The 17,985-nt window shown below is 50.0% G+C and overlaps 1 protein-coding gene across 3 annotated transcripts in view; it reads right to left on the bottom strand.

The window, feature by feature from the left end:
- Positions 1 to 17,985, bottom strand: part of CTBP2 (C-terminal binding protein 2) — a 137,072-nt gene that overhangs the window by 2,661 nt on the left and 116,426 nt on the right. For 2 of the 3 annotated variants that reach the window (XM_064663560.1, XM_064663559.1), the window contains 7 exons: positions 9,205 to 9,359; positions 7,908 to 8,052; positions 4,157 to 4,363; positions 2,713 to 2,927; positions 2,184 to 2,314; positions 1,366 to 1,493; positions 486 to 603 (listed from right to left, as the gene is read on the bottom strand). In XM_064663560.1, coding sequence (XP_064519630.1) covers positions 486 to 603; positions 1,366 to 1,493; positions 2,184 to 2,314; positions 2,713 to 2,927; positions 4,157 to 4,363; positions 7,908 to 8,052; positions 9,205 to 9,359 — 1,099 coding nt within the window. Of the gene's footprint in view, positions 1 to 485; positions 604 to 1,365; positions 1,494 to 2,183; positions 2,315 to 2,712; positions 2,928 to 4,156; positions 4,364 to 7,907; positions 8,053 to 9,204; positions 9,360 to 13,251; positions 13,350 to 17,985 lie in introns of those variants that run through there. The other variant, XM_064663561.1, reaches the window with a different exon arrangement.

The following is a 17,985-nucleotide window of genomic DNA, read 5'->3' as shown; positions in this document are numbered from 1 at the left end:
TAATGTCTCCTACCAGCATGCTTGGAGCCATCTGAAACAGAGCAGTAAGTAACCCTTAATCTCGGATTTAGGTGGAAATTAGGTCACCTGACTAGGGCCCTATATTTGGAGCTTTTTCCCTGGCTCATTAACCCATAAGTTGGGCCAGGCTCACAGCAGTCGGTGCATGGACAGGAGCACAGAGCACATCTGCAGTTGCCTCTGCAGTTCAGAAGCCACGTCCAGCTTGTGGAGGGGTCTGGGGGGTCCTCCCACTTCCAGAGAACTGTGCAATGACTCCTGGCCTGCCGGGATGCAGGCTCTGGAACAGGGAGGCTTTATACACCCGTGGTTGCATCAGGCAGCATCCCCAGTGGTGTGAGAGCTGGTCCTCCAGGAGGAGGTCACAGCACCAGGTGTCACCCGGGATTCCACTGTCGCTGTACAGCTGGGATCCCAAATTTGCTGCTGCCAGCGGCGCCGGGTGCTCCTGTTCTCCCACTTACCTGTACGTGGCACCATTGAGCTCGGGATGAATCGCCTGCTGGTCTATTACTGACCATGGAGCCGTTGTGACAAAGAATTCCTTATTCACACAGTTCCTTAGGCTTTCTGGGATGCGCCCTGGAGTTGGGGATAAAGGTAAGTCTGTGTCAGGCGGGTCCCAGCCTTATCACCTTCTAATAAACTATAATTTTTATAATTTCTCTATATTTCTTAGCATAAAGGATGGGTGGGAAAAAAATCTCATATCGCTTGTTTCAGGAGGATATTTTGGCTGTCCTGAGGTGCAAGGATGGATACCAGTTTCCCATTCTCAATCCCAACTCTGTGCTTTCAGGAAAGCTGTTCCCTTGAGCTCACTGCTTTGGAAGCAGACAGGAAGCTGTGCCTTCCACCTTCACAAGGAGGCCAACTTTTAGGACAAGAGAACCACCCATTTGCTGGAGTATTGTACCCACCACCTTGGAGCAAGCTCAGTTACAGCAAGAGTTGGGCACAGGTGCTTTCACTGCCTTGGAATTTGGTTTTGGAATGCAGTGGCTGTGGTCTGCACCACTCTGTGGGTTAGCACCAGCACTGAGCAGATTCCCTGCTTTCCTGTCCCTTTTTCTCCAGTCACAGATACCAGTCCTTGTCCCATTCATTAAAAATAAACAAACCTCAAAACCCCACCAAAACCCTCACCCAACCACGAACATCCCCAATGACAGAAAAGTAAAGTTTGCTTTCTCAGCTCTTTTGCAGGGAAGTAAATTGGGGGTCAGATCCCTTTCCCAGTCCCCTGCTGGGACACAGGCAGGGTGAAGCCCTGTCTCTTCCCCTCCCAGCTCTCATTCCAGGCACACACAGGAGCCAAGCCCCGCATCCCTCCGTGCCGGGTACCTGTGATCGCGCGTCGGATTTCGGTAGCAGCAGCTTCTCTCATCTCTAGTGACGCCTGCTCGCTGTACCAGGCCGTGTGGGGAGTACAGATGAGATTGGGAGCATCTTTCAACGGGCCTTGAGCAAAACTGGGAGCAGGGGGAAAGAGAGGAAGGATTAATCAATGTTTAAAGAGAGAATAAAAGATGTTATGAACAGCAAAAGGCTCGTGGCCTGCCCCCTGCAGATGCAACACTCCTTCCAAGGCCAGGCTGGATGGGGCTTGGAGCAACCTGGTCTGATGGGAGGTGTCCCTGCCTGTGGCAAAAGGGTTGGAACTGGATGATCTTTAAGGTCCCTTCCTTCCCAAATCATTCCACGATTCCCTGCCCCTTCACCTGCAGCACCCAGGTGGGAAGAGCCTGACAGGGTTGTGCCAGCCATGTGCCAAACGGCCATGGAAGCACCAGGGAAGAAGGACAGCTCCTGTTAAGGGCTCACACTGAAAATGCACCAAAAGAGAGCCAACGGGGATCAAAAATCAACCCATGGGGAGATTGGTCTTCATGCTCCAACAGAGTAAATGCTTGGGGGTGTCTGCAGCAGTGTGGGGACACAGCCCAGGGTGGGAGGGGGTGGACAAGGGGTTCCTCCTGTGGAGGAGCACACTTTCTGTACTTAAAATCTTTCTGTGGTGGGAGAAGCTGCACTCCCAGTTGCAACCAACCCCTGGGGCTGTGTGCAAAGGGGCTGTGGCACACGGTGGGTGCTGGGTACCCCGTCCATGCCAGGGCAGTGACCCCAACCCAAGGGCAGGCGCAGTAAAGCCGGAGCTTTACCTGAAGGGTTCGGACTCGTGCACGTCGAGCGCAGCCCCTCGTATCCGTCCCTCCTTCAGGGCTTGAGTTAAGGCCTTCTCGTCCACCAGCCCCCCGCGCGCCGTGTTCACCAGGAACGCTCCCTGCCTCATCTGCCGGGAGAGACGGAGTGAGCTGGGAGCAGTGACCCCATCTCAAGCCCTGGGGTGCTGCCTCCAGCCGGGACAGCATCCTGCTTTTCGTGCCAAGCGACCGTGCTCCAGCCCCAGGGCAACCTCCATCCCAGTGCACGTGGGTTTTCTATGGGAAGTCCATCTTGTGTTGGCAAACAAACCCCACTGTTGCCATCACCTCCGCACCATGGGCATAGGGCTCACCCCCCCTAAACGTAGTGTGGAGACAGAGCTGGGTGCAAACAGCTATTTTGGAGGTGCCCACAGGCACTGAGGCGCTGTCTCACTCTGGGAGCAGAGGGATCCATGGCCAGCACCAGCGCTCAGGCCGTGCCCACCACAGAGCCCCCCGTGGCCGTGCACACGGGGTGAGTTACCTGTTTGATCGTGAAGTCGTTGATAAGGTGGTGGTTGTGTTCGTTAAGGTTACAGTGCAAGGAGACACAGTCGCTCTGGTAGAGCAGGTCCTGGAGGGTGTAGACCCGCTGGACCCCCAGGGACCGCTCGATCCCGTCCTGCAGGTACGGGTCGTAGAAGATCACGTTGAAGCCGAAGGCCTTGGCCCGGACCGCGACCGCCTGCGCAGTGCGACCTGTGGGCAGAGGAGAGACAGCATGACTTACCCAAGTCCCAGCCTCCCTCCAGCAGGACTGCCACTGGGGTCCCCTGGGACCACCTGGACTCCCCAGACAGCCCCTGGATGGATGTTGGCTGGAGGGCAAAGCCATGCCCTTTGTGCAGGGACGGCTGTGCTCGGCTCTAGCAAATGTGAGATGCTTCTGTTAAAATTTTTGGGGCCATCACACCCCTGCCAACTCATGGCCATTCCAACAGGGGGCACCATCCACGGACACACAGGGCTGGTGGGGAAACCCCAATGTGCAGCTCTGGACATCAGTCCTCTGCTGGGTTGTGTCTACAAAAAAAAGCCTGAAAAGGAAAGGAAAAAAGTGCGCCCTTTTTTAGGCAACTTGTTTGTGGTAGGGCTGTCAGACCCTGGTAAAGGGCTGGTTGATTGGGCATAACTGTCATGGCTTGGAAAGTGAAGAGCTGCTATGCCTGCTGTGCTGGGGAGAGATGTCTGCAGCATTGCTGGAGACTTCCCTGCCTGCTCCCACCAGGACCTCCATGTGCCCGGTGTGCCAAGCCTCCATTATTTCTCTATCTGTTCATTTTTCCAGGTAGGAGCAGTGTAGAGCCCAGCCCATGTCTAGTCAATGGTGCACAGCACCATCCCCGCATGTTTGCACACACCTGAATCCATCCCAGTGCTCTGGAGATCTGTGGTTGACCAGGGGACATCACCTGGGTGTCTGGATGGACATCCAGCTGGGAGCACACAGCCCTGCCAGACAGACCTGTGCTAACCTGGATCTCCTGCTCTAACCTCACCCACCCTACCTCAGCTTCCCCAGTTAAACATGCTCATACGAGCTTTTTGCATTAATTAGCTGATGCTGAAACTCTACAGCTATGGGTGAACTTAAGAAAAAAACTGTTTTACACAGCCCTGCCACTGTGCAGGGCAGAGTGGCTCGGGAAGGGCTGGGTTGGTGCAGCTGTGGCTCAGGGATGGGGTTTCTGGGGAAGAGAACAGCAGCACTACCGGGTGTGGTCCCTCTTGGGGCACTACTGGGTTTCACCAGCACTCCTCCAAAGATCCAACCACAGCTCACCAACAGCCCCAAAAAACCAGCGTGGGATGTTCTCCCTACTTCACACCGATCCACTGTGGTGGTTCTGGTTTTGGAAATGCACATCTTTGAGTCCTTCCCAGGGCAGTGACCCACACCCCACTCAGGCAGCCCCTGGCCCACGTACCGAAGCCGATGAGGCCGAGCGTCTCCCCCCGGATGCGGGCGGCGCCCGAGGCCACCTCCCGGATCTGCTCCACGCTCTGCACCCGCGTGCCCTCCCGCAGCGCCTGGTACAGCCACGTGTTCCGGCGGTACAGGTTGAGCACGTGGCACACGGTGGAGTCGGCCGTCTCCTCCACGGCCGCCGACGGGATGTTGCAGACGGCGATTCCTGGGGAAGCAACACACAAGTTACAGCCGTGGCCCAGCGAGGCAGGGAGAGAGGGCTCCAGGCTTCACCCCCACACCGCCCAACCAGCCCATCGTTCTGAGCATTTGGAGTAATGTTTTCCAAGGATGTGCCTGGTTTAGGTGTAGCAGCCTGAAATCTCTGCAAAAACCACCAGTGATGCTCAGGGGTCCCCTACACCCCTGTGTATGTCTCGAGTAAGGAGTCTCAGTTACTCAGGATTAACTCCAGCAGCAAAGGTTTGTGTTGCAACAGAAAGTCTTATTCTTGTTTACTTCCATCTACCTTCAAGGTGACTTAAATCATGCTGGCAGAACTCCCTCCCTTTCCACAATAAGATTGTCCCCCCATTAAATTATTTAGAGGGCAATAACTTGGCGCCCTGGAGCAGGATGGTGCCCAGCTTGGTGTGGTAGGACCAGCTTTCCCTTTCCCTTCCACCAACACCCACCAAACAGTGGCCTCGAAACACCCCATGGCAAGACCTGAGGTGACACCACCACCATGGCACCACTAGCCAGCCTCTGCCCGCCCCAAACACCCACCCATGCTCCTGCAGGAAGAACTGATTGCTCCTGCCATGAAATCTGGAGACTTTCCCAAAATTTGGGAAGCACAGGAAGCACAGTCACGCTGGAACAGCTCTCCCAACCCAGCGCTGCCACTGCATACATCTGCTGCCCTGGCCTCAAGGACAGACCAATTCTTCCTTTGCCACAAAAGGTTTATGTTAAGCCACCATGTCCCACTCGGAGCTAAGAGGATGAAGTTCCCTGAAAATGCCTCCCTGGTCATTGCCCTGGCTCAGTAAGGGGTGCAAGGCTGTGCTTAATTTCACACCTATTTAGCAGAGCAGTTAAGCACATGCTTATACCTGGCCAGATTCCACATGATTTAAACACACCTTAAAAGATGCATGTGTATTTAAGTGCTTTAATGGAGCCTTTGAGTAGAAACCATGAAAAAGTAGGAGATAAACGCAGAGTAAGATATTCAGAAAATCCTCTTCCACTGTGAGGAGCACTAATTCAAAATCCAAAATCTGTTTCTCATCCCCATATCCCTACTCCCAGGAGCTGCTTTTCTGTTTCTGAACCTGCTTTCCACCCTGTGGCTGTTTGAAAGACCTGTGGAAACTGGGATAAAAACTGACTGACTCTACAGGGTGGAAAAAACCCCAGTGATCAATCCCTGAAATCACTGTTTGCCTCCTCTGCCCTTCAGGTGACAGGACAGGATGCTCCAGACACCATGAGCTCGTAAAGCTGTCTCATTTTACATTCCCATGTCTTCCAAAAAGGGAACTTTTGATTTGTGTCAGGGATGTGAGTGCAGCCCAGAAGCCACACTGCCCACCTGCCTGAGTCCCTAAGGGAGGGAGAACGAGGGTTTCCCAAGAAAATCACACATCTGAGTACCACCTGAACTGCTCCTGCCTGTCTGTAGGCAGAGGCCGTGGTTGCTCCTGGAGGGAGAGAAGAGAGAAGGCGGCTGGAGGGTGATGGGCAGCTCAGGCAGCGCTCCCTGTCAGCCACAGGTCCCTCCACCACCCTGCCAGCACTCAGAATCATAGAATCACAGAATGGTTTGGGTTGGAAGGGACCTCAAACACCATCTTATTCCACCCCTGCCATGGTCATGGACACTTTCCTTCCACTGGACCAGGTTGCTCCAATTCATGTCCAACCTAACCTGGAACACTTCCAGGGATGGGGCAGCCACAGCTTCCTGTGCAAGGGGCAACCTGTGCCAGGGCCTCACCACTCTCACAGGGAAGATTTTTTCCTACTGTCTCATCTAAACTTACTCTCTTTCAGTTTGAAGCCCTTGCCACTTGTCCTGTCACTCCATACCCTTGTAAATAGTCTCTCCATCTTTCCTGAAGGTTCCCTTCAGGTACTGAAAGGCCACAGTTAGGTCACCCCAAAGCCTGCACTTCTCCAGGCTGAACAATCCCACTTCTCTCAGCCCTTCCTCACAGCAGAGGTGCTCCAGCCCTCTCGGCACCTTAGTGGCCTCCTCTGGACTCGCTCCAACAGCTCCACATCCTTCCTGTGCTGGGGACCCCAGAGCTGGAGGCCAAGTCCAGCGCTGTCCCCTTGTGAGGGACCAGCACTCACAGAGCTGGAGGACATTGGGCTGCCTTTCCCACGAGCTCCTTACACTGGTATTTGCTCTTGTGCCCCATAAACACCCACAGAGGGTGGTTCAACCCCAGAATCTTGTTCTGGGGGTGTGTTTTAAGGGGTCCAGAGTGGCCCCCCAGCCCCGTCAGCGCGGTGGCCGCTGCATCGTGTTTAGACACCGGTCATTTATTGACTGTGCAGCTTAAAATCCACCTTATGGAAAGCAATACCAATTAAACTTTACGCTACATTTGTGGGGAGTCATTACATTTTCTACTTGAAGCCACATCATTTGGCCACCCAATTTGCCAAGTATAAAAAGAAGGATTATGCTGCAGTATCCCATTACTTTATTCTTTATATCTTTCTTTTCCTGATGTTCAAAGCCTCAGAACATTGCTATAATGGATAATAACAATAAGAGTTAAAAACATGAAGAAACCATTACACTGGGAAGACACTGTTCTCCTCTTGAAAAAAAGAAAACAATTCACTATATTGAGAATTGCTTTTTTAGGAATGACTATTTGAGACTCTCTTATCGCAATTATCTCTGGAAAACAGCTCAGGTGAAATAGCTGTTATTCTTCACTTCCCCAGAGATAACCTTTAATACAACATATCCCAAACACGATTGCAGGGCTGCTCGATAGACTGAATCTTGGAATCAGATGATCAAAACCCATTGTAACTCAGCTGCTAAAATCAAGGATACACTTCAGCTCCGTGCAGCCAGTTTGAAAATTGGGTGGCCCTGTCTGACCATGTGACCCTCCATATTTTGGCAGTCCATGCGACATGGACCCACATAAAATGCCTTTTTCAAGTTCCTGAGGCACCTTTGATGAGATGGCAAAGGAGGCAGCAACAACCCAACACACAATTCCTGCTCCACCATCCGACACGGCACCTTCCCAGAGGAGTGGGCATGACTCAGAGATCAGATCAAGAGGCTAATCTTGCTTAACAAAACATAATAAAACACCCTTCCTCCAATTTTTCCAAGGCTGTATCAACTCTCCTGTGCCAGAAATAGAACTGCCACACAAATATCTGTCAGTAGAAGGGGGCACCTGGAAACAGGGACAGAGTAGGACTTGGATGGGGCCATTTTAAACACAGCATGAGCCTAAAAGCTGCCTTCTAAAGCTGCACCACTTTGTTTACTTCATGGTCAAGTTTTCTTGTTATAACATTCTCTAGGTGCAAAAAAATTTAAGCTGCACTTGTAATTTTAGGGGCTGAATCAACCCCTTTCGGAGGGGTTGAACAACCTCTGGGAGGCCCTGCCTTGAACTCTGCTGTGCCAGCACAGTCCCACGGGAGCAGGAGGTGCTTGTGCTGATTTTGAAGACCTGGAAGGACACGGGAAGGAAGGAGGGAGCAGAGCTGAGACCTACCGAGCTCCCCTGCAGCCTTGATGTCGATGTTGTCGTAGCCGCTGCCTATTCGAACAATGACCCGTAAGGCCTTGAACTTCTCCAGATCCTCCCGGGTCAGAGTGATGGTGTGGTACATCATCGCCCCCACAGCCTCATTTAATACCTGCAACACAACAGAGAGGTCAGGAGCCACCAGGACATGCCTGGCAGGGGCACCTGCAGCCCCTGGAATCAGGAATAAGACACAGGGAATTGTACATCTTTACTGCTGATCTACTGTCAGACTCCAGCCAGCACTTCCCACTGTCACCAAAACCATCAGGGGTGTGACCCACCAACACCGAGGCCCTTCCTGCTGGGAATGGATTTGATGAATATCTGAAAATTATGACGCTACATCTGAGTAGAGCAGGCAGAGGAACACCGAGCCTGCTCTGCTGCTCACATGGACCCTTTTCCATGTGGTTATCTGCTGGTCCCTCTGCTTCCAACCAGCAGTAATTCTGCTTTTAACAAGGAATCAGGTTTTGCAGCAATGTCTGTTGGTTGAACATGACTGTGTGTCACTCACCACACCTCAACCTCCTTTGGCATGTCAGCAGTTCAGACACCCATTACTCTGCTCACATCAACCTTTTCTGTCTGTTTTCAAAAGGACCTGAAAAGCTCTGTGTGAGGCTGAACAGCCACACAGGGCTGTGCTTTGTCCCCTTCAGTGAAGATTCAGACCTTCATTGGTGCTCACCATAAGTTATTGATCTAAAAAACCTGATGCAAAGAGATACGGTGACTTTTTTTTTTCCCAAAGTAACATCTGGCTTCTAAAACGGCCTCAATGAATTTTAATCTGCAGTGGCTTCTGTTGATGTTTCCTGTTGATCGACTCCAAGCGCAGCTTTGTGCACTTTCTGTTCAAAAATCATAGAACCACAGAATGGTTTGGGTTGGAAGGGACCTCAAAAATCACTCAGTTCCACCCACTGCCACGGGCAAGGACACTTTCCACTAGCCCAGGTCGCTCCAAGCCCCATCCAACCTGGCCTTGGACACTTCCAGGGATCCAGGGGCAGCCACAGCTTCTCCGGGCAACCTGTGCCAGGGCCTCAGCACCTTCACAGCCAAGAATTCCTTCCCAATATCCCATCTAACCCTGCCCTCTGTCAGTTTGAAGCCATTCCCCTTTTCCCGTCCCTCCAGGCCCTTGTCCAAAGTCCCTCTCCAGCTCTGAGACTCTTTAGGCACTGGATGGTGCTTTAAAGAAGAACTGGAAGAGGAATCCCAGATCCCACCGCTCCCTCCCCACATCTCCCGGTACCTTCTCGTGAATCTCCTGAGTTGATTGTGCGTCACAGAACGCGACTGTCGCCAGGTCCTTCAGGATGGGCATCTCCACGGTGCAGTCCCTGCCGTCCAGCAGTGCCACCAGGGGCCGGGGGTGCATGGGGCCGTTCATGATCTGCGGGCGGATACCTGCGAGCAGAAGGAGCAGGGAGTTTACCCCAGAGGCACGGGGAAGGTGCCTCGGCAGCAGCGGCACCTGCGCGTGGATCCTGTGTCAGAAAAGGGGCTTCAGAACCACAGAATCTTCTGAGTTGGAAGGGACCCACAAAGGCCATTGAGTCCAGCTCTTCAATGAATGGCCCACACAGGGATCAAACCCATTGCCCTGGTGTTATTAGCACCATGTTCCTGTAAAAGTTTTGGGGGATGATGGCGATGCCGTGTGAAGTTTCACACACGGCCCAGATTTCTCCCTGGGAACACAGCTGCGGTTTTGCCCCGGTTAGAGAGGACACACCGTGGGGCTCACTCCCAGGACAGGGGTGGACAATCCTCTTTCAGCCACCTGTGACTTCCTGAGGATGTATCTCCACTGTGCTGATCGTGACACAGGCCACGTCTCAAACAAACTGCTCACGCCAGAGCTGCTGGACTATTCACCCGGGATATTCGGCACCTCAGGAGTGAAACCCAAGCCAACAGTCATTTTTTCCCTGACTGCAGGAGGGCTGGGGTTTCATTACACAGACACATGCTGGCACTTTATCTGTTTTTTTAAGGAATGACTTTACCATTCTGACTACCTCAGAAAGACAAGTCCAAACAGAGAACTACTTAAAAAGGGATTACTGGAAAATCACAGGAAGAGCAGGATGCTGAAGACCCCTTTAGCATAGAGGTTATACTCTGATATATTATCAACTACCAAAAGTTCCATGGTGGGAACAGCAAAGGAGCTCAGCTTACTTTGTATACCCATCATTCTCCAGGTTGAGGTGAGGAAAGAATTGATCACCACCAAGGGCTGCAGAGGGTCCATTTTCATATCCTGTTTATTGCTCTGCTGAGAATTAACTGGTTCATTTTTGGACACATCACTTAGAAATTCTTAGGCCTCCTTTTACCACTCAGTAAGGGTGTTTACTACTTTAGGACTCATCAAAGTATCTCAGATATCTCTTTTGGCTGCCCAGGCAGTTTCTGTGAAGAGTACAGGTGAGGGGAGCAGGTGTTCTGGGTACAATGTGGTGTTTTATTTCTGCTGCTGCACTGTGAGATGGCTGGGGCTGGAGGATCTGGGTTTGAGTTTTCAAAAAGCCCCTGTCCTTACCAAACCCTCCTTCTGCACAAGAATCTGCCAGAGTTACCAGCCAACATCTGTCTGGCCTTTAAGTGCGGTGGTTGTGCTGATGCTGGTGAGCTGGACACGCATAGGGCTTGGCTGAGGGAACTCCATGGGGCTGTTTGGGTGTATTTTGAAAAGAGCAACAGACTGATTTCATTTTTTAAGGCAAAACTAAATGTGCCTTTTTGTCCAGATTGCTGTTGGGTGAAGCATTAAGCAGGATCTCCCCCAGCTGATGCAGATGTGACAGACACAGGTGCTATGGGACACAGCGATGAATCCCAGCCCTGCTGGCACCAGGAGCATCATCCAGAGGAGGGACCCTGCACTGCTTTGTATGAAATGTGGGACAGCACGTAGCTACACTGATTTTACATGGAAAAAATAACTCCATGGAAACAGGCAAGTTAGTGGAGTGGGTTCAGTGGCTTTCTGTTCCTTTCCCATTCAATATGCTTAAAGAAATGAAGAACAAACCAACCCAGCAGACCTGACCAAAGGTTTTCAGCAGTACACATGAGCACCTTTGGAATAGGTCCTTCGGTCCTTCTTTCCTACTCCATTACTGGAAGTAATACATTATGTTTGCATGCATTTCATCCAGATGGGAGTGCAACTGTGTCAGTAGGCAGGGTAGAGAGCCGAGACGATTTGGATAACTGAAAGAAGCTTGCGATAAGCAGATAAGCAAGAATAAAAACATGCACAAATCTCCGAGTGCTTACACAATCCCCCTGGGCAGCACTATACCCCAGCTAGATTATTTTCTCAGGTTAACAAGCGAGTGAATTATAACACTGACTTAAATGCTTACTAATGTGTATGATCTCCAAGGCTTAGAGCATCACCTACCAGCCTCACACCACAACTGTAAATACTGATGCAGGGGCAAGGTGGCCGTGGTGGTCCCAGCCCCGCTGGGTACAATGCCCACCAGGACCATCCTCAGGCAGAGCAGCAGGCACACAGAGGCTGGGGATGGTTTCCTGTGAGTGTGGCACGTGGAAGACGAAACCATGGGTTATCTGAAACTCTGACATTTAATCCGAGCCCCGAAATAAGGGTTTTATTATGCTGCCATTACATAAGCTTCTCTGAAAGTCAAACGAAACACAGCTTTTTTTTTTGTCTTTTTTTTTTTTGTCTTTTTTTTTTTTTTTTTTTTTTGAAGCAGCATCTGTGTATTTCCTTGGGATTAGGTATGTAATTGAGCATGGTGACACAGGCTTCTTAGGCATGTCGCCCTCGCCTGCACCCACAAGTGCAGTCGCTGAGGATGGATGTGGCTGGAACCTGCAAGGTACTCACAGGAACAGTTCTCGTTTCTCCTACTTCAGTGAGGGAATTTACTTCAGTTTGACAAGCAAAGTTTTGAAGCAATTCAATACGAGATGGAGTGCATAATGTATGGAAATTACGTTTTAATAGAAACCATTGGCAGGTTTGCAGCTTCAACCATGGTCTGTTTTCCTCGCCTGCCTCTCCCGTTGCCTCTCCACCACACTGCATCCATTCCTCACCGTCCTGGTTCCCACCTCCTGCACCAACACACTCAAATAAGACACTTGGGCTGACAAAGCCAAGCTACACTCAGCCTGCTCTCTCTTTTACCTTGGCTCATACAGCACATTTGTTCTGCATGCAACTGCTTCGTTAAGAACGAGGTATGCCATGGATCAGAAAGTAATTAAACAGCCGGCCACGCCCCCCGAAATTCTGATCAAACATCGCAGCCATTAACCCTTTCGCTCTGCCACACATTGGGTCCACTCCACCGAGGGTACAACGCTGTGTAAACCACGAGCATCACCACCTCTGTGCAGGCAGGGAACCAGCTCTCCTTGGGGCTGGGGTGGGATCATCTCTCCCTCCCAAGAGCCTCCCAAATGCGGTGGCTCCCATGCCATCTGAAGCTGAGTTTTGCTGAGAAACCCCCCAAGCCGTTCTTGCAAAGTTGGGGCAAGTATTGTTCAACACATATTTTCTTTAGGCGTTTTCAGCCACCCGCGGACCCTGGTCAGCAGTGTGGGGAGAGCTTGCTAAGAAAGAGGGAGAGAAGGAAGGGTTTATGGAAAAAAAAACACAACAAAACAACAAAAAAAGCAAGGTTTTTGCAGTCACAGAGAACTCCAACTCCACCCCGGCTCACAGGCAGCGCCGCTTGTTGCGCGCAGCCCCGCGTATAAAGTGCTTTTGTTTCATTTTTAATACACAAAGCCTGCTTGTCCTTTCCTGCCGCTCCTCCCCTTTGCCACCCACTTGTATCCGATCCCAATGGCACCCCTGCCAAAAGAATTAGGGAGTGCTCCCTGCTAAATGGCAGCCTTTGTGTGACCACAAGACGGCTGGTACTATCTCACCGAAACAAAAGCAGAAGCCATTTGCCTAATTCTTATTAATCTCAGTTGCCTACGCCACGCAGCATTAAAATAAAAAAAAAAAAAAAAAGGAAAAAAAAAAAGAGAAAAGAGGCTTTAAACATGTTCCCTCGCAGTATATAAAAGTGCATCAAGAAGCGATCCTGACACTCGCCTGAATTACCCGCTCGCAACCAAGTAGCTACAGTTTTACAGTCAACTACACACTTTATTAAACAAACAGAAAAGAAACAGGAAATTTCCCCTTGCCTGGAAAATGTTGCCTCCACATTCTTCTTCTTATTAAAAACCACACATGGCAGTGGAGGAGGAGGGAGGGAGGAGGAAGGGGGGGAACCCACACACGATAAAATACTACCACTTTTCAGTGCGTTGCCTCTCCTTTCGTCTACGAGGGGATATCTTCAAACAAGCGATCCCGTGGCCCACAGCTGCAACATCTCAAGACAAATGTCTCTTTGAACACGGAGGGAAAAGAAAAGGCTTTTGTCCTGAGCCCCAGAAGAATGGTCTGAAATTGTGAGAGGAGTTACAGTCACCTCTGCGCGGCTCCCAACTCTTCAGAGCACTCCCTCCAGACTTTGCCGAAGCTTTTAACTAATCGTAGTTCTTTCCCAGCCCTTGAATAAAATCATGTGAGTGCCAGCCAAAAAATCTTATGCTATGCACACTAAAGGGTTTGTATATGTCACAGTTGCTTTTCCCCCTTCCACTCCCCTCCTCCTATTGACTTGCACATACGGCGGGGTTTTTTTCAAGTTGTCTCAAATGGATTTAATCTGTGCCACGCTGTGTTTTATGTTTGTTTGGGTTTTTTTGTGTGCGGGGTTTTTTTTTTTTTTTTTACTTAAAAATGAAACATGCCTTTCCACGCAGAGCATGTTGAAGGAGGCTCCTGAAACAGGCTGATAGCCTTGAGCAGCAGCACCACAAAAACAAACACAAAGCAGTGGGGGAAGCAGGGTACATGGAGGGGTTTCCCTCCTGAAGTCACAGATAACACAAGGGGGTGGGGGGGGTCGAGCTGCATCACCTGCAAGCAGAAAGGCGAGTGGCAAAGGTGCCAGTGAAGGTTTCTGTGAGGACAGAGATGTTTTGGAAAGGCACTGTGATGGTCCCAGAGGACCATCCTCCTCAACCACACTGTGCTCACTAGTGATGCTCTTCCTTTCACTTAACTTTTCCAGTTAATAAATGCTTCTCATAATAAATGCATAAATGAAGTAAGACACAAATCTCATCTCACACTTGGGGGAAAGAAAACCCAACAAACAGATATTTACTGTTTTTTCTAGTTGCAAATAATCTAGAGGCACTTGGTACCGTGCAGACAGAAGCCACACAAATACATGGCAAGTTTAGAAAGTGACATCAATTTTTTTTTTTTTTAAAGTAATCACATCCTTCTTTTTTTTTTTTTTTTGTTTTGTTTTTTTTTAAGCAAAGCATCTTGGAGACTGCCAGGACCCTACCAGGGGAAGACTGCAAAATCTTCTGCTTCAGAGGAGACCTGGATGTTTGAACTGACGCAAAGCAAAGCCCTGACCTCTCCAGCACATTTCCTCCCATCAGCACACAGGAGCTGGACTTTGGCCAGTTCCCTTTTCAGTAACTTTTCAGGGCTTCCTTCAAGAAAGTATTTTTAAAAATTCATGGGAAATTCCCGTATAAAACAATATCCTCATTAGCTGATAGAAGCACCGTGGGTACAGTTCCCAGCTGAACTACAGACACAGCAGCAACAAAGAAATGCTCAGTTAAAAAATATATATACACACAAGGTACTTTCTCACTCTTATTTGAATTCCTGTAGACACACACACCAGAAACACCACCTTTTGTGTACCCTGTTAAAGCACTTGGAGAAGTGTTACCCACTGCTGATGCCACAGGGATGCAATTCTGGGGCACGAAAGCCAAGCACAAGCTTTCCAAAACTCTGGAGCACTTTTCTATGGAGTAAACTCTGGGATGAACTAAATCTCATCCAGATACAGCTGCAAGGATATAAACTGGTATTAATGCAATAAAAAAGTAATGGAATAATAACACATGGCCTGTGCTACTTATCAAATTGTGGGTGTTTTGGTTATTCCCAGATCGTCAGGTCGGTAAATCCATGTCTACAAACACCAACTTCCCCAGGTCACAGGTGAGTTAAGGAGTGACTTCAAGAGGACCTAAGCAAGGTCTAAGGTGGAACTCCTCATGGCCATACAAGGTGATGGGACGCAGGGGTGCCTGAGGGATGCATTGGGGCCCAGGGCCTCCAGGGACCCTGAGGAGCAGGAGTGCAGAGGAGGGAATGGATGGATGGATGGATGGGATGGCAAAACCGGGGAGGCAGTGGGAGCTGCCAGGGCACGGGAGAGAGACAGCAGAGCAGATGGAGAGGCCATATGGGGTGGTGAGGGATGCTACCAAGAAAGCTAAAAGAAGCACCTGGGAGAGAAACTGCTTGTTCAGAAGAGCTTGGTTTCTTGTGTTCTTTTTTTTGTAAGAGAAGGATGGGGAAAAAAGGGGAAAAATTCAGTTAGGGTCTGTGTGGCAATTATGATTCAGACACCATGCAGACACTCAGACTGTCCCACTGCCCAGGGCTGAGCTCTGCAGCTCCTATTAAAAAAATATGGAGAAGGTAGCAAAAATCCCAACAAATTCTCCTTGAATGTGCTCCATTACCAAGCCCAGTGTTGAAAACAAATTCCTGGTGCTCAGTGGACAGCCTTCCTGATATTATCCAGCACTCTCTCCCATGCTGCCACTTGAGCTGCAGTATATCTCCTTTATTTTTCATGGGTGTGATGTTCACCTCTGAGCCACACATTCCAGCCATGTGGCATCATGCAGGAGGGACGACATCCCACGCCAGCTCTCCTAAGGGTCCCTCCCTATCCTCTTTATCCAGTTATCTTTTCCCTTCTATCCAAATGGAAACAAAGTACAGCAGTAAAGAAAACAATTGAGCTGCTCCAGGAAATGGACAGCTTTCATTGTTTTGGATTTTGGTTGTTGGTTTGTTTTTGTTTTTTTTTTTTTTTAAGATAAAATAAATAAACCCAAGGAGAAGGATTCTGCTGCCAGGGGAGAGCTGCTGAGATTGGCCATCTGGGCAGGAGGCTGCTCGGACTTCAAACTGCCCTGAGGGATTCAGAGCCTGTAAAGATGTTTTGGAATATGACATAGAGAAATCAAGGCTACAGACGAGCCTGTCAACCAGCAGTGACAGCGCTGGCATGGAGACAGCCTGGAATTCTGCTGCCTGAGACCCCCACCAGACCAGAAGCAGGGCTGTCCACAACGTACCAGCACTGTGGGGTGCAAACTTGGCTTTATCACACAGACAGACCAGCGACAGCCCCATGGTTTAGACTGGGAATTTCCCTCGAATTGAAAAAAGAAAAGGTAAACTATCAAAATAAGCACTTGGATACAGTTTTGGGAAGTGAGAAGGATTCAATCGCACCAGCTGTCCATGTGCCACCAGCACCTTTGGAACTTGTGTTTGCACATTGATAATGAGAGATTCTGAGTGCAAAACAAAGAAAATGCCACGTTAGGAGATACTTGTAGGAATAAAATTATGCTTTTAACCACTGACATTAGTCCTACCCATTAAGCTGGACAGAAAGTGCTCTTAATCTTTTAAGCAACATGTACACAGGGCTTCCTATGTGCTGCTCTGCTTTGCTCCTGGAATTCCTGAGATCTGCTGGAGGTTTAGACCTCACAGGAGGGTCAAGACAATGTCGGAGGAGATTTTTTTCTCTGGAGAGACAGGACCTAGTTGCTGGGGTGGGAGCCTGGGCAGCCTTTTGGAAGATAAATCCTCATTTCCATGTCCACCTGTAGCTGTTGTCATCTAAAATCACTCTTTTACAGCCAGAAGGGACAACAACCCACCGAGGATCCATCCCAGGCTTTACCTCATGCTCTTTCCATGAGGGCATGTGGGAGCTTTCAGTGAGAGCCCAGCTTGACTGTAGGAGCCTCCCCAAAACAACCTTTGGCCAAGCACAGAGTGCCAAGAAGGGCTGGCAGCTGCCTCAGCTCCTCCTGCACACAGTGCAGATGGGCCAGGGAGCAGCCGAAGCCCTGGCCTGGGGCAAGGGATGGCTCCAATCCTTCAAATCCACCCGGACATCCCCAGCGCCTTCATTCAAAGTGATAAAAGGCACAGGAGCTTCCAGCCAGGAGCAGTGAGTGATGTGCTCTGGCAGACAGAGCAGCACATGGGCTGTCCCTGGGTTGTCCCTGAGCCCTGTGAGCCACACCATGTGTGTTCCCGGGGGCTCTTCCACAGCTTGCATGATGCTCGCTCGCTACAAGAGGAAAAACGGTGAGCTCACTCCAAAGCCACAGGTCTTGCCAAGGCCTCGTCCCTTCTAAGACCTATTAAAATAGCTCCTGGGCCCTTGCCAAGCTCACAGGCCCAGCTGGAACCGTCTGTTCAGTGACCCCACTGCAAGGTCATCCCTTCTGGAGACCGGAACAGCCACCGCTCAGCCTATGAACAGGAACATTTCTGCTGAGGGCACGGGACCTTTGATAACTTTCTCCTCTCTCACATCCCCACCCCACTTCCACAGCGAAGATTAAATGAAGGAAATCTCAGCACAGAGAGGAAGATCAAGAACCGCCATGGTTTCCAGCTTTTCTCCAGCCCAAAAAAGGCTCCTGCTTTTGTTGTCCTAGTTTCTCAGCACTTTTTCCCCATTTCTTTCCCCTTCCCAGTCTGTACCTGGTGCTCCTCTGTGCTCTCTCCTATCACCCTTGGAGGAATTTGAGACTAATTCCTCTTAGTGCAGAAAGGATGGCAAAATGGAAGTACACGAGTGAGGGAATAACCCTGGAAAGTCCTGGGAGGTGATGAATGCCTGCAAATCCCACTCATTTCCCTAAGATAAACACCCTCACTTCCCTGTAGCACTGGATTATAACTAAGCGAGAAAAAAAACCCCAAATACTAACATTTGAAAACACTTAACTACAACCTACTTGCTATTAAAGTTGATTTGCTTTTACAACTAATGCTTTACAAGTCTATCATAGGATTTTATCATGGTTACACTTTAAAAAACCAAACAGGGCA

This window comes from Pseudopipra pipra, chromosome 8, assembly GCF_036250125.1.
Source record: "Pseudopipra pipra isolate bDixPip1 chromosome 8, bDixPip1.hap1, whole genome shotgun sequence".
In the NCBI taxonomy this organism is placed as follows: domain Eukaryota; kingdom Metazoa; phylum Chordata; class Aves; order Passeriformes; family Pipridae; genus Pseudopipra; species Pseudopipra pipra.
Note: the sequence above shows the minus strand (reverse complement) of the source record. Positions and strands in the feature narration are given on the sequence as shown.